The 14,821-nt window shown below is 36.3% G+C and overlaps 2 protein-coding genes across 4 annotated transcripts in view; one reads left to right on the forward strand and one right to left on the reverse strand.

Moving 5' to 3' along the window:
- On the forward strand, positions 1-13,932 carry LOC137295617 (rho guanine nucleotide exchange factor 3-like). Of its 3 annotated transcripts, none has more exons than XM_067827059.1 (13): positions 1-172; positions 4,565-4,628; positions 4,858-4,926; positions 6,844-6,921; positions 7,071-7,232; positions 9,624-9,686; positions 9,982-10,078; positions 10,205-10,281; positions 10,451-10,666; positions 10,858-10,899; positions 11,046-11,216; positions 11,588-11,771; positions 11,904-13,932. In XM_067827059.1, exons 1-13 carry the CDS (start codon positions 150-152, stop codon positions 12,068-12,070), a joined length of 1,413 nt encoding a protein of 470 aa, XP_067683160.1. In that variant the 5' UTR covers positions 1-149; the 3' UTR covers positions 12,071-13,932. The 3 variants fall into 3 exon arrangements, with proteins under 3 accessions (XP_067683160.1, XP_067683159.1, XP_067683161.1); XM_067827058.1 differs by lacking the exon at positions 1-172 and adding an exon at positions 3,960-4,039; XM_067827060.1 differs by lacking the exons at positions 1-172; positions 4,565-4,628; positions 4,858-4,926 and adding an exon at positions 6,575-6,711.
- LOC137295621 (ankyrin repeat and SOCS box protein 13-like) overlaps positions 13,863-14,821 on the reverse strand; it is a 19,498-nt gene continuing 18,539 nt past the window's right edge. Inside the window, exon 6 of the mRNA XM_067827068.1 lies at positions 13,863-14,499. Within this exon, the coding sequence (XP_067683169.1) occupies positions 14,369-14,499 (131 nt within the window). The 3' untranslated portion in view covers positions 13,863-14,368. The remainder of the gene's footprint in view (positions 14,500-14,821) is intronic.

The following is a 14,821-nucleotide window of genomic DNA, read 5'->3' on the forward strand; positions in this document are numbered from 1 at the left end:
ATTCGCCGCCATATTCAAAGCACCTTGTTGATGAGAGTTGGTGTTGTTTCGTTGATTACCTTGTTAATTTTGCAGTATTTAAACATCGGTAGTATTGAGTCAGATAGCCAAAGTATATATAGATAAGCAGTCGTGAAGCACATCACATCATGGATGAAGAAAACGTGTTCAGGTAAAGATATTACTTGTGTCGATGTGACGATCCCACGTCGTGAATCAAGTTGTGTTTACTGTCAGTGTCAACCGGTTTATCAGATGACATTGTCCACTTTCCACAGCGTTTGTACTTAAACTCCCCGTGCAGTGTGCAAAAAAGCACACGTTTTGGGGCCTAAGTTTTATTTTTTTGCACTGGTCTATCTAGTTCTTATTTGAAAATAACAATGAAGTATATAGACTTCCGGTTCTAACCGACCTATTGCAGTTTGACTGCCCGTGAGGCCACTGTCCGAGGTTATCCAACCAACCACTTCCTTCAAACGGATGTATATGTGATGTGTAATTAGATAAGTTATGCCCATAGATTCACAGAATGTTTGATTGAATTAGCCTTTCACCTAACTCATCTGTATTTCACAATATCAACGTATCAAGTTGTGAAGAAAGTGCTGCAGTCATTTTCAAACGTATTGCTATGGTCTAGACGGGAAGACTTCCTTTTGTTGCCCCATATCTTTCACTTTCACTAAGTGGTTCAATCTTATACATACATGCAAGAGTTCTGCACGTTTCCCCACTTAAAATGTTTCCGATTTATTAGGATTATTTCGAGGTTTCGAGGTTTTCGGGTCTTAGGGTTAGGGTATGAATGTGCTTTAGGGTTAGGGTATGGTTGGTGTTAAGGATTTTTGACATTTGTTCTTTATTATAGAATGATCAAATAAAACGGAGGTTACGAGTATGTTAAAAAATATATAAAAACCCAAAACCTTATCAAGATCTGCCCCCAGTGACCACCAAATGTCTCTAGTGTTAACCATGTGTCCTTATTGCACAGATTGATGTTCATGCTGTTGATCACATGTTTACAGAGTGCCGCTGTGTAGCTTGAATACTGCTGAGTGCAACATTAAACAACAAACCAAGCAACTAATATCAACTAAGTTTATGTTTGTTAACGAGACTAAGTCTTTGTTTTAGTACCAAGAAAAATCATAGTGACAGTTATTGAACCACACTGTCAATAAATAAAGTTACATATTTTCAGTGATAAGTATGAATCTCAGCTACATTCCAGGTCTTACCTCCCCCTAGTTGTGTGATAGATCCTGTTACTATGGGTGTTAGAATCAAGGAAGTGGTAATGAGGGAAGTGGTCACCTGTTACATCTGATGTGAAGACTGCCTCCATATATCTGCGACTGGAAGGATTTCCTGCTGAGACACACAGATACCACCCCGGCCACATGTAACCAGCAGTAGAACATGGCCTGGGGGGTGTCATTATGTAACAAGTACCTTTGCTTATGGCCAGTCATGCAAAACTGGACACAGTTCTAGTATCTGTTTAGTATTGACATTTCCTGTAAATTATGAACAGTTAATGGGAAATCTATAGAGGCAATGTAAACATGTTCTTATTTGTCTCTAAAACAATATATGTGTTAAGAATCCTTATGTCTTGGAGATAAGCTGAGTATGTTATTAGTGTCAGTTTTGCGTCCAATTTCATATGAAAATATATGTTACTACTGTTATATTTTTGTAGATGTGACTTGTATGTCATTGATCATGTGATCAAAATGTTTGAAGTTTATTTTTCATAATTACATTGAATACTGAAATTACTGAAATTTAAGCAAACAAAGTAATCTTTGTATCTCAATTTGCCTGTAAGCTGGGAATTCTAGATAAATTTATGTCAGTAGGTTTGCTTTTTTCTGATATATTCTGTATATTAGTTCTAAACAGTATCTTGTGAACTTTGTGTGAAACTGGAAATAAGTGCCATGCAAATAGGAGTCGTTAAACATGGGCAACGTGGACCAGATCATAACTCAATGACGTTTGAAAAATGATATTCTTTCGTCCCTCAAGATAAGTTGAAGGGAGTTTACTCTTTTGAAAAATCAACATAAGCTCTCTGATTGATTTGAAATGATGTACATTGTTCATGCCATTCTTGTAGTACTTGTCATTAACATGACTGCATACATTTTATGACCATGATCATTGTTACTGGTTACACTGTAGCTGTCTATATATGGATGATAACTTCTTTTTTATTGCATAGAGTGACATTTAGATGTAGATGTTTAGACCATTACTGGAAATTTTGTTCTGTGTAGTTCTCGCGCTCATGAGCCTCTCAATCAATGTTATCATAGTCAGAATATCTCTTACTAAAGATAATCATACCATATGTTGTTTTAGCACTCTCTTTAGTTGGTTTAGCATTTAACTTTTCAGAAGTGGTAATCCAGATAATATACAAACATGATAGAAATAACAAGAGACTAATTAGCAGTTTGGTGTGTGTTTTGATAGTCCCAGCAGTGGCTGGTTAGAAGTTGGCAGGTCCAGCACCACACAGTACAGGTATGAGCCGGGTGTATAGACAGCAATATAGGTGGCTGTCAGGGGGACCTATTAGCACCCTTTGTTTTTATGGTAGAGGGCTACTGAACATCTCATGGTTGATTGCCTAGTTTAGCTGGCACTAATCCCTTCCAATAACTCTATTGTTTTATTGCGCCTTTAATCTCTTTGTTAGGAGGAGTAGAAGCGAGAAGGTTTAACTGAATTTTGAAAGGCTGGTAAGAAGTAAAAGGCACCAGTAACTGAAAATGCATAATCAGCGTTAATATCCTCAAAGGCTGAAACAGGGACACTTTACACCTTTCCAAAAACATTTCCCCTTTGAAGGCAGTGGCATAGTGTTTGTGTAATTTGTGTGTTGATCTTTCTCGGGGTTTTCATGGTTAAGATGTGAAGGTTGTAGTGTTTGCTTCATGGGTACTAGGTTAACACCCCTTAACTTGTATACATGTCATATATAGTTGATTCTAGCACTTGACTGCCACCCCCTATGTCTGTGTTATGGTACATCTAATAAAGTTTGTAATATACAACCTGTCAATCGTGTGCCAAATAAACATTAAGTTGGAAAGTGTTTAATATCTGAATCATCATGTGTCATTTGGCAACGACATTCAATACACAAGCATGTCATGGTGGATAGATTTGAAGAGGGAAGGTAGCATTTATTTCTATTTTACCTTTAGATAAATAATAACAATAAACCGTTTTTCAGCAGCTAAATGATTTAACATGTTTATACATGATATTCATATGAAAGTATAGGTTAAAGTTAGTATCCTGTATGATCATGGGGTCCAAAATATCCCTACTTTATCATTGTTGCAAAATTAAATAGCTACATTTTGAGCTGATATGAAACAAAATCCATGTGTGCAGTTTGTAACTGTGAGCCCATGGACAAGTAAGATACCATTATTTGATTGCCCAAAATGAAAACTGACTTGTCCAGAGCATTGGGGGATGGGATTTTTTAATCCCTGGGTAATGTGCAATGAACTCTGAGTATATTTCTTCAAAACCCAAACTTTGATATTGTTTTCTATGACCAGAAAACATGAAACAGTATTATTGCTTGTTTCTCTTCAAATACACTCAGAGTCCAAGGAGAGTTAATGACCGATTCTTCTTACAAACAAAAACATTATTTCTTTTCGAAAATGTTAAATATTTCAAGTCTTCATGCACAATAATGCTTAAAATTGACACTTATTTCTTAATCCTCTGCCCTTTACAAATAACAAAGGGTTGGCTAAGCTGGTAATAAGACAGGAAATTACTAGGGGGCAAGGTCCCTAGGGTGCAGAGTAATTTCATTGGCTCATCCAGCCATTATCACATGACCTGGGGCTAGCCAGGGCCCTTTATAAGGGGCTTTGGTTGAGGACTCTTTGATTCATTAAGAACCTCAGCACTAAGACATGGATAACCAAAGCACCTGTGAATTTGAATGTTGTGAGGCCAGCAAGGCTGAAATATTTTACTTCACCGACTCTTTGGAGTAAGTTGGAAATACCTTCTTGTGATATGTGCTTCTGTGTGATCTGATCATGATGTCCTGTCATGTGAAAATGTGGAGTGTTTCAGTAATGTATCAAGTCAGTCATGCTTTTAAAGGATTTACAAGACCCTCTCTTTTGTTTTCTATGCTGGCACATATGGGGATTTCTTTGGGATGCATTTTAGCAGTGATATTACATTCCTTCTACTGTTAAAGCATCATGAGGACTAGAAGACTGTTAGACATTTTAAGGATGTCTGTGTGTTATTATTAACACACCTTGAGAATGTTTAGGTTCTGCTGGGTCCCTCTCTTTATTGATTATACTTTAGTACAGTTGAAAAATGGAAGTAAAACTATTTACTTTTGAACACTGTTGAAAGGAACACAGTCAATACATTTGTTAATTTGGGGATTTGTTATCTAGGTCTTTCATATGATGAAAAGGTAGAAATAGGGGACAAACAGACTTGTATTTGTATTGAGATATATTTAAGAAAAAAATATATGTTAATTTTCTTTCAGAATGCCTGAGAAAAGAAGCACCAGACGGAACTCAATATCAGCTATGTTTGAGCTTCCTCCCTTTGTAAGTTTAGTTATTTTATCGTCAGTACAATTATACAGAAAAGCTATGGTGAACTATTTCAGTGAAAATATTTACATTTTCTTCTTATAGAATATGCTATATGTGAAGTTGGCAGTCCTGAAACCTTTCTGACTTTGCTAGAAGAATAGTGTAATGTCCTATATCATAGATAAATTATTAATATTGTTTTAAGTGTAGTATTTGATTTTATTCATATTGTTTGATTCAGAAAAAGAGGAAGAGGAAGATAGATGAAGATGCTTTGAGTGTACAAAGCTTGGACATTTCTTTGACAAAGGTAAGCTACACTTTAATTCTTAGCTGTTTAGGATAAACTCAGTGTTGATTATTTGTGTGAAAAAACCCTAAAAACACCAGTGTCAATAAATGTTTTGGCGCTTGATAAGGTGACACATGTTATTGCATTAGTTTCTACCTAATGTCTAATTAGTGGTATAATAAACAGTTTCCCTGGGAAAACAGCTTAATTGTTGTGACATCAGGGACACCCTAACCCTGGAGATAGGATCCTCTGACACACTATCATGTTCACAACCTATTTCAGGCTATTGATGACACCAGATGTGAAGCTGTTAACTCATGTGTATTCTCCCAAACCAAACTGATCTGGATTTAGAAGTCAGCTGTTTGTGACAGAAGTCGTACAGCTTCTTGTGCTTCTTTCTGGCTATGTGGCTATCACCTGCATTGTGTATTGATCTGAATATAGAGCTGTGGTGCTGGGCCATGACGTCAGATCGCGGCTAAGATGCTGTGTAGTCAATGTACCTTCCCTACAGTGGCATTCCTGTGTTTGCCTGCTCTATATTTGTGATAAAATGGGCTATTTTTAATATCTGTTTTTAAATCAGGTTCCTGATATGCATGCATGTTGTGCCTCTTAAGTACACATCATACAAATTGCAGAGAAATGTTGGATAAGGTGGTCATTAGTGTTTGTAATACTGGTATTTTTAGAACAAGTAGTACCAGGTCTTTTTAGTTTGCCCAAGCAGATGGTCTCTAGTCAAAGAGGCTTTGTTCTTCCAGGAATTATGGTGCAGGAAAATAGGTGGTTGATTGTATGAAGGTTATTTTAGGTCAGAAGACTTTATAATTATATGTAATATTTGTACAAACTCACTTCCTTGCTGCTGATATAAATATACTGTTTGCCTTACTGGAAATGTTTGTACATTGTATCAGAAATTGATTTGCTTAGTGACTTCTTTGTGCTAATTGCAGCTAATTAATTTAATAGAACATTTCAAATGAGAGCAACAAATATATTATACCGTAATAGTTTTTGTACTGAAGAAATTGGCATATGTGCTATAAACAATAACAACAATACGATAAACAAACTAGAATAATTAATTTAAGTAATAAACCATGATAATCAACAATGACAAACATACATTTTGGACTGAAGAGACCTAAAAACTGTGTTTATCCTAGAATGTTATTATTAATTAATATTATGTCATAACAGTACTGATACAAGCAGAGTGATCAGTTAAATATACATTTGCTTGCCTTTAAAGGATAAACAGTATGGCACTGAATGTGATTTTTGTAATCCCGGGAGCGGACTGTATCTAGAACCATTATATGAACATCAACATCCTATATATGGCTTATTATGGATGTTGCCAGATAATCACTAGTAGGCTGTCCACATGAGACAACCTTGAAAACACTCTAAAAATTGTTCCAGAACCGTGATAAAAGCATGAAAATGCTTATTACAACTCTGCTGTTGCTCGTCTGTGAGCGTAGTTGTAAGCGTGATGTGACGTCACAGATGCTACAAATGTCTATTTGTGAGTAGGAGGTTGCCGGTGATCATTGCGTCGTCACATAGCGATGGAGTTCCGGCGGATCAATAATAATGGCTGGTGTAGTGTTGTTGCGTTGATTTCCCAACAAACATCCAAGTCTCTGGGATCAGTTTATTACACTGACTGTTAGAGACTGGCTGCTTTAAACGATGGCTGCTCACCTTGAGCCTGATCTGTCTTTCTACTGTGCCAGCACTGGGCCTCTGTTTGTCATAGGGGGAGATTGTCACTGCAGTGCACAGGTAAATTATTCAAACTTGTCAGTGTAATGCTGAACTTTAAAAATACTCTTACACAACTTTTTGAAACTTTTCATGTTTGTCTGTGATTAGTCATATTTATCACATTAAAATATTGGATGGTTTTTCTTTCAGAAAAAGAGTCGAAGATCTATTCTCAGGGTGTCTTCACTTGTGAATCTTTTGTCTCCAAGCAAATCTACATCTGGCAAGGTAAGCATTAGTCTAGATTTAAACTCTTAAATAGTGAAAAAAAACCAGCAGTATTATTTCAATAAACATCAAATCTGAAAATTTTGTTCCTGATGGAATGGATTTAGGAAGGTAGCTTTTAAACAATGAGATATTTTGCTGTTTTTCAGCGTTTCAAGGTTCCCCCCACCCCCAACAGACAGAACCTGTCCCCCTACAAGGCTCCCCAGCCCTCCCCTGCAAAGCGACGTCTCACACGGACATGGAGTGACATGATGGCTGATGGGGGTAACCACCATACCCTCACTCACAAGGACATCAAGAGGCAGGAGGTCAGTTGAAAACATAGCTGGAAAGATTTTTTTTTTTACACCCTCCCCACCCCTACCCCCCACCCCCCCAAAAATACGACTATTCTGAAGAATTTGAAAATTTGTGATTTTGGTCAACAAATCAAAAACTGATGATCAATTAGATATTTATGCTGATTGAGTAACTTTTTCAGTCTAATTTATTTGACAAATATGTTTGAAATCCGTTCTCATTGATTTTATTTTTCTCAGTTGCAAACAGTTTTCACTAAAATCATATAAAAAAAATTAATTGATGGCTAAACTTTAAGTAACAGAAAATTAATTGAACTGCTTTTTTCCAAAATTAAAAACCATGGATGACCTTCCTGGGTAAATTCCCCATGGTCACACCATTCTCAATAACACCCTCTTGTACTATAACAAACACAATCTTGTTAAGGTAATGGCAGTGATAGATCCCCCCACACAAGGCTTGACTGAAGTAGAGTCTAAAGCTTATTCCCTCCAGAGGGAGTCAGCTGAATGATCACTCAACGTGATGGACAGTGTTGTGTGGGTGTCTTCAACTTAAAGTGATCACTTTTTCCTAACCGTGTGAATAGCCTGTTTACATCATGACCAAATCTAAAGCTTGTTATTTAGTTCATTTTAAAAAAGTCACCCCCCACCCCTCCAAAACCCCACCTTGTCCCAGTAATTGCATGTAGTTAGGAAGGGTCATGCTTAGAATATGGCATTTTAGTATCCATCCCTAAATGATCTTTCCTGTATTGTCATTGAAGGCAGTGATTTGTTCTTAGTACTAATGACTTTTCTAGGCTGATCAGAGAAAATCTTTATATTTATTGAGATAGCTGATTGCTTTAAATAATAAGTTTACACAACTGCAGTTGTTGTAACAATCTTAATGATTTGTTGTGGCTGTTTCTGTGGCAACAGTGGAAGCTTTACATAGGCTATCAATAGGTTAGAACAATTGTTGATCAGAATAGCAGAAACTGATTGCTGTGATAGACCGGTCATGGTCTGCTACCAGCCTAATTTGGTCCATTGATTTCTGTCTGACTTATTTTTATATATTGATTAGGACACTGTAGTGTATCTTACGCCAATTTGGTTGATCGGCTATCTCAGTGGTAGGGATTTTCTTGATTTAGTGAATCTGATCATGTTTTGTATCAAACTGTTAGTGTTGTCTCAGCAACTGTAGTGCTAGTCACGAAAAGGATATTATAAACTGGGACACTTTCTTCCAGGGAGCTATTTCAGGATTCAAATTAGATTCTTGCCAGATTTTATGAAAAATTAATGAACTAACTCAATCAAAAGCCCTCATTTGCGTCAGAATAGGATATCTTATATACTGGTTGACTGATCAAATTCACTCTCTTTTTTCAATGAATTTTCAGCCCTTGAAATCTGGCCTTGAAAAATAATACTTTTAACTAAAATCAATCAAAAGCTGTATATCATTGTACTCTGTGTTATCCTATTACATGCTGGTGTGAAAACTTCATGAGGTGTGTTTAATCATCCTGACAATGTTGCAAGTTGAAACTGATGTACGTTAATGCTTCAAAGCCTGGATATGTGTGGGGCGTCATTGTCATTGGTCACGATTCCTGTAGGCAGTTCAAAGAGAATTTTTCGTTTACATTGAATTCCCTGAAGAATTCTCCCAATGCAACAGTAGTGACGGTAATGATTATTGACAGTGTGTATTAGATATAGAAACCCACTTGAGTGTGCAATGGCTGAAGGGATCAATAATGCTATTGGTGGCCTGTGTGTTAACTGAATGAAGGGCTCTAACTTGTCTCACTGATCCAGGGCTGGTATAAAATACATGCCATTGACCATATTAGGAGTGCTGAGGAGTGGCCATGACATGTGGGGGTTACCGCTCAATGTGGAGAACATGACTTACTAAGGATTTTGAACAAATCCTAGATACCTTGTTAGTATTCCTGATGAGACCTTGAATTCATACTTCAACAAACCAAAATAATTAAAAAATGAGTGGTGATAAATAAATTGTAGTATTGTTGTTTTAACCTTTAGTTCTGATGTGAGCACTTTAAATTCAAAGACTACTTGACTGAGTCGTTTAAAACCAATTAGATTTTAGTAATTAACTAGAGCCATATGATTCTCTCTTTAGCTGCCTGCTTAGTTTAATATTTAAATACTTTCCAGTTTAAGATTTTAGCTTAAATTCTTAAGCCAGAGTCTTCAAAAATTCTCAGATAATAATGGTCTCTGTAGTCATGTTAAAGAGTTAAAATAGTTGATACCGACTGTTCAATTCATGTTACATCTGTCTTTAGATATGAAAGACATGTTCTATTAAAGTTTGTGTTCAACTGCTTTGTTTTCTTAAAATGTTTAATAAAGTTTTATTTCTTTCAGGCCATCTATGAACTGTATCAAGGAGAGCAAGATATTATTGAGGATTTGAACAATGTCCAGAAGGTGAGAGTACACCTGAATTACGTCATACACATATATCAACATGTTTGCACTGTAGGAAAATACAAGCGTCAGTAATATATGAAAGTATGTTGTTTGTAATTATATTGAGATAACAATTGACACCACTTGTCTATTCATCATTACACATGTAACACTGGTATGTATTGACGTATATTGCACAGCTGAAAGTGGTAACAGGTGTTGCCTTGGGATACTGACGTCGGCTTGAAGATTTGTTGATACATAGTGTAGTGCACAATAAACATTTATTTAAATTTATAATGTTTACTTTCAGAACTATAATGAGTCTATGGCCAAACTCCAGTTAATGACTGCAGGAGAACTCAAGCAGATATTTGGACCCATCAAGTCCCTGCCTCAGGTGCATGAAGGTGAGACATAGAGATTCATAAAAGTATTAGAGATAATCATCAAACATTTCAATATACAGTACATAAGGATATGGTAGAGGTCATAGTTCTTACATGTATTTTATGTTTGAATTTCTGTATTTTCAGATTTAGTGTCCCGCCTTCAGAAGCATAGACTACCTGATGGTACAACACAGGGAATTGGAGGGGAAGTTCTAGAATGGGTAAGGATAGAACAAGGTTTTTAATTTATCATCATTCTCTTCTCTCTTTTTTAACTCTGTGAATTGCCAGTAAATGATTGAAAATTTGGAAAAATCAATACAAATATTTCAGTTTGATTCATTGTAAAGGTTTTATTTTTATTTTTATTTTTTTTTCCCTTATTCTCAGATTTCGTCCCTGGATGCGTACATCGAGTTCTGTGCCAACCAAGTGTTCGGTAAAGCACTCCTAGACGAGAAGAAGAGTGATCCTGCAGTTGACGATTTCCTGGAGAGGTGTCAGGAATCTCCCTTCAGTCGCAAGCTGGACTTGTGGAGTCTTCTGGATGGAGCCAGGAGCCGATTTGTCAAATACCCACTGCTTATCAGGAGCATTCTCAAATATGTAAGTATCACTATGGGTTGCTTCAGTATCAAAGATAGGGGTGTCGTGAATTCACATATTTGATAATTTAATAACATTAGTAACAGTGTTTATTTATTTATTTTGATATTACATATGATAGTATCTTTATTTTTTCACCCTCAGGTGACTTGTGGCACTATTTATTTATGTTACTGTTTTTTGTTTACTAGACACCAGATGATCATGAAGATTCAGGTTACCTTCAGGAAGCTGTAAGTAATCAGATATTTCATCTCATTAACTTTCTACCTATTTTCCTTTGAAGAATAATTGAACTAAAAGTCATTATTAGTTTTGACCCAGTGTTTACTCAAACAGTGTGAAAGAATACTGATTTTTTCCTCTGTTTGTTCTTCAGATAAAGTTGGCAGAGTTCTACATTGCTGAGGCTGACAAGAAGACTGGAGAGGCTAAATGTCGCTACTACCAGTCACGTCTCACCTACATCTACGATGATCAGAAAGTACCCGAAATTGATGAGTCTCACAGTCTCATCTGTAATGGAGTCCTTAAGAACAACAAAGGAAGCGTAAGTTTTCAAATCCAATTTGGCTTGTTCACTCTGGGAACATATTCATCAGTATCCCCAGCATAAGAGTTGTGCATAGCAAGGACCCATAAAATATTAATCATGAAATTCAAGCCACTGATGATTAAGGGCTTGCAATTCAGGCTGAGAAACTCTAAGCCTTGTAAATACAGTGATTGAGTGAGCTTAGTTTGCAAAATTCCAGCAATATAATGGCAGGAATGTGCTTTGTGCTGATGTAGGGACTTGAACCAGGGTCGTCAGAGTGAGGAGTGAATGCTTTAACAACTGGGCTACCCCACCACCCATTGTAAATACAGATTTAGTTCACATCATGTCAATGTTAATGCTATGCTGTTTTCTCTCTGCAGAAGCTGCACTTGTTCCTGTTTGACAAGGTGCTGGTAGCAACTCGTGTCACGAATCAGTATGGGTCTCGCATGTACCAGGTGTACCGCCAGCCCATTCCAGTTGACGATCTGGTTGTGGAGGACCTCATGGAGACTGAGATCAAGATGGGGTCATTCAGGTCTGCCTTCAGTCAGTCACAAACAGGTATGTCAGAGAACGGACTTGTGTTCTGGGGGGTCTCTTATCATTTTTTTTTTGTCTTGAATTTGAAACAAAATTTAAAAAAAAAACCTATCTGTTCACATAGTTATGTTTCTCCTGTTTTTTCTATTGCAGTACGGAATGTTTTCAAAGTGTCATTCAAGGACAGCACAAAGGGCCAGTCACACACTCTCCTTGCCAATGATGAACACGATAAACGCCAATGGTTACAGTGTTTCCGCCAGGTCACAGATGAAGTGCACACGATAGCACCGACACATTCTGACAAACGGGCCGCCTAGCCAGTCAAAGTGTGTTTATTTTCATCACTGCCAATCAAAAGTGCTCTTTGGATGGTCACCTAACCATCCTTTCACCGACAGACGAACGACCAGAGTGATATTACAAGTGCCAAAACATTTCACTCATTGGAATAATGCATGTGACGTACTGTGTGGTCTACTGTGTTCTCCTGGTTCTTGCAGGTCTTCTCATGGATACTGAACACAATTTGTCCCAGTGATATTGTGTAAAGTCTTATTTATTCCTCTATTTCTGATCTCTTCATGCTATCCACTCAACACCATGGAATATGAATTCCAGTTTTGCTGTGTGTCTTTGGAATTAATGCTGTCCTGCGTTGCAGTCAGCTGATATTGATGGTCTATGGTCTATGATTTTTGTCGTTGTTTGTTAAAGAGGCAGCATTGATGCATTGTTATGTCAATCAAACCCATCAGCCGAAAGTGCTCAATGTGCAACATGGAGAATGGAAACAGAATATTATTTTGTAATCATGATTACAATTAATTTTTTATGAAAAAAATAATTGACAAAATATTTAGCAGCGCTATTTTTTTCCAGTTTCAGTGAGTTCAATAATTATGGTTATGAAGAAATGTATATATGATATATCACTCATAATCTTAGATGAAGAATACTCAGAGGTGTCGGTTAGATACAGATCATAACTGATATACTAGTTGTAGCAGGATAATCCACTAGATTACAATATTAACTATATTCTGATCTTGCCTTGTACAAATCTTGCTCATGTGATTCTGTACCAAATCTGTATTGACAGAGGAAAGTTTATCTTTATTAATAATAGCTTAAAATGAGTTTAAAGTTTCAGTAAGGGGTCTGTGCAATTGTGCTCAGGGTGTAGACAGCCTACGCCATCTAGTGCTCATTCTGTAGATAGTGCAGTCACTGAATGCATAATAACTAAATGCTGAAGTTGCTTCAGTTTAAATCAGCTCATAGGTTAGATGTTTTCAGTCCTTTCAAACACATGCTCACATTTTCTTCCCTGCTCATTTTTAAGAAATGTCCTCCAAAGAATGTAGCTTAAGTATTTGTAGTACACAATTAGTTAATTGTTTAGTATACTGTATGGATGAAAAAGTATTTGTGAAAGTTTTCACTTAAGCCTAATTTATGCAATCAAGATGTTTTGTATTTTTATATTTTTCTCTTTTTTCATATCTGTATTGAAGTTGTTTTCTCTTACCTCATGTATGGACATATCAGTGAATAGCTGCTGATCTTTCACGTCATTTAGGGGCAATTAGCTCGCACTAGTCTCTTCACCATAACATGTTTTTTCACTTCATTCTTTCAAACAGTTTCCCCTGACCTACTTCAAATAAGAATTAAAAAAAAAAATACATTTACTTCAACAAAACAATTTTAGAGCTACATTTTAAATTTCTCATGCATCAAATTTCAAATTTTTGTTAAGCTTTTTTTTAATTGTTTTTCAATATTGTCTTGGTCATACAACTCACCTTGCATTAGGAACAGCAAAGGATCTTAACTTCACCCATTTCATATGAAATATTTGTCACCAAAACAGAAGCAAATTTTGTGCCAAACACTTCTGATTATTCTGAAGGGGCCGATTCCTGTATTCCATTCTACAATGTACATTGTCTGTTTTTATTTTATATATACCAGATTGTATATAATCCCCTTGAAGGGTTTTGTACATACATGTATAAAGCATTTGTTACATGGACTCAAGCAGAGTGTTATTCTGACATTGTTATCAACAAATATGTCAACATATCCTTTAAATGATGTTCATCTGCTCTCGAAGATGCACTGTACTATGAGTATGTAAATAATAGTTCAAAATAAATATCAATACATATGAACAAAAGATATGGTTTGTTGTTGTGAAACAGAAGAAAATATTTCTCAGGTCCAAGACCTTCTGGAACACTAAGTACTGTTTGTTCAGCTACATGACACTACATCACACGGTTGAACATTTCAGTTCACAATATACTAGTGGTTTAGCATCATAAACAGGGCCAAGCATTTTCTCCTGTATAAGAAAACTTGTAAAGGTCAATTTGTTTATTTCTTCTGAGGAAGAATACTTACACATACCATCACAGACTGGGATCCACTTCATGAAACCGGTCCAGATTTATATTCCGTCTGTCTGTATGTGTATACCCAAACATCAGTAAATGCCTGTAACATACTTTGTCCCATATTAGTGCTGGTGCAAGTGTAAACATGTAAAGGCATTTAACTCCACTGTCAAAGTTGTGATTTATACTAGGCTGTCTATCTTCTGTTATTGCAGTCTATACAAATGCAAGATAGTCCTTGAGAAACTTTGGTAAGGCCAGACGGTCCACCTGAGACAGACGTCTTTCTTTGTGGAGCTCTTGCCGGACCACCAGCCGACACAGATGTTGAAGTGATTTCACAGCCACTGGAAGGAAAGCGGAAATAATTCAGAAAATGTTCAAAATCTGCCAAGAATCAGTTACTAATCTATTGTTTAATAGCTTAGCCATTCATCATTCCCAAGTGATTCAGCATAGGCACTATACTGGACATTATTCAAAAATATATTCTTGTGCTGAATAATTATTACCTTAATTTCCTAAAACTCTATTCTATTCTAAGCACAAATCAGTTATTCAGCTGTCTACAAGTTCAATAAAGTCATCTGGTGACTACTCTTTAATCAAGTCTTCAGCTATAAATTATACTACTTGAAATTTGTTCAACATGCAACCATGATAAATTAT

Source organism: Haliotis asinina, chromosome 9, assembly GCF_037392515.1.
Source record: "Haliotis asinina isolate JCU_RB_2024 chromosome 9, JCU_Hal_asi_v2, whole genome shotgun sequence".
Taxonomy (NCBI): Eukaryota; Metazoa; Mollusca; class Gastropoda; order Lepetellida; family Haliotidae; genus Haliotis; species Haliotis asinina.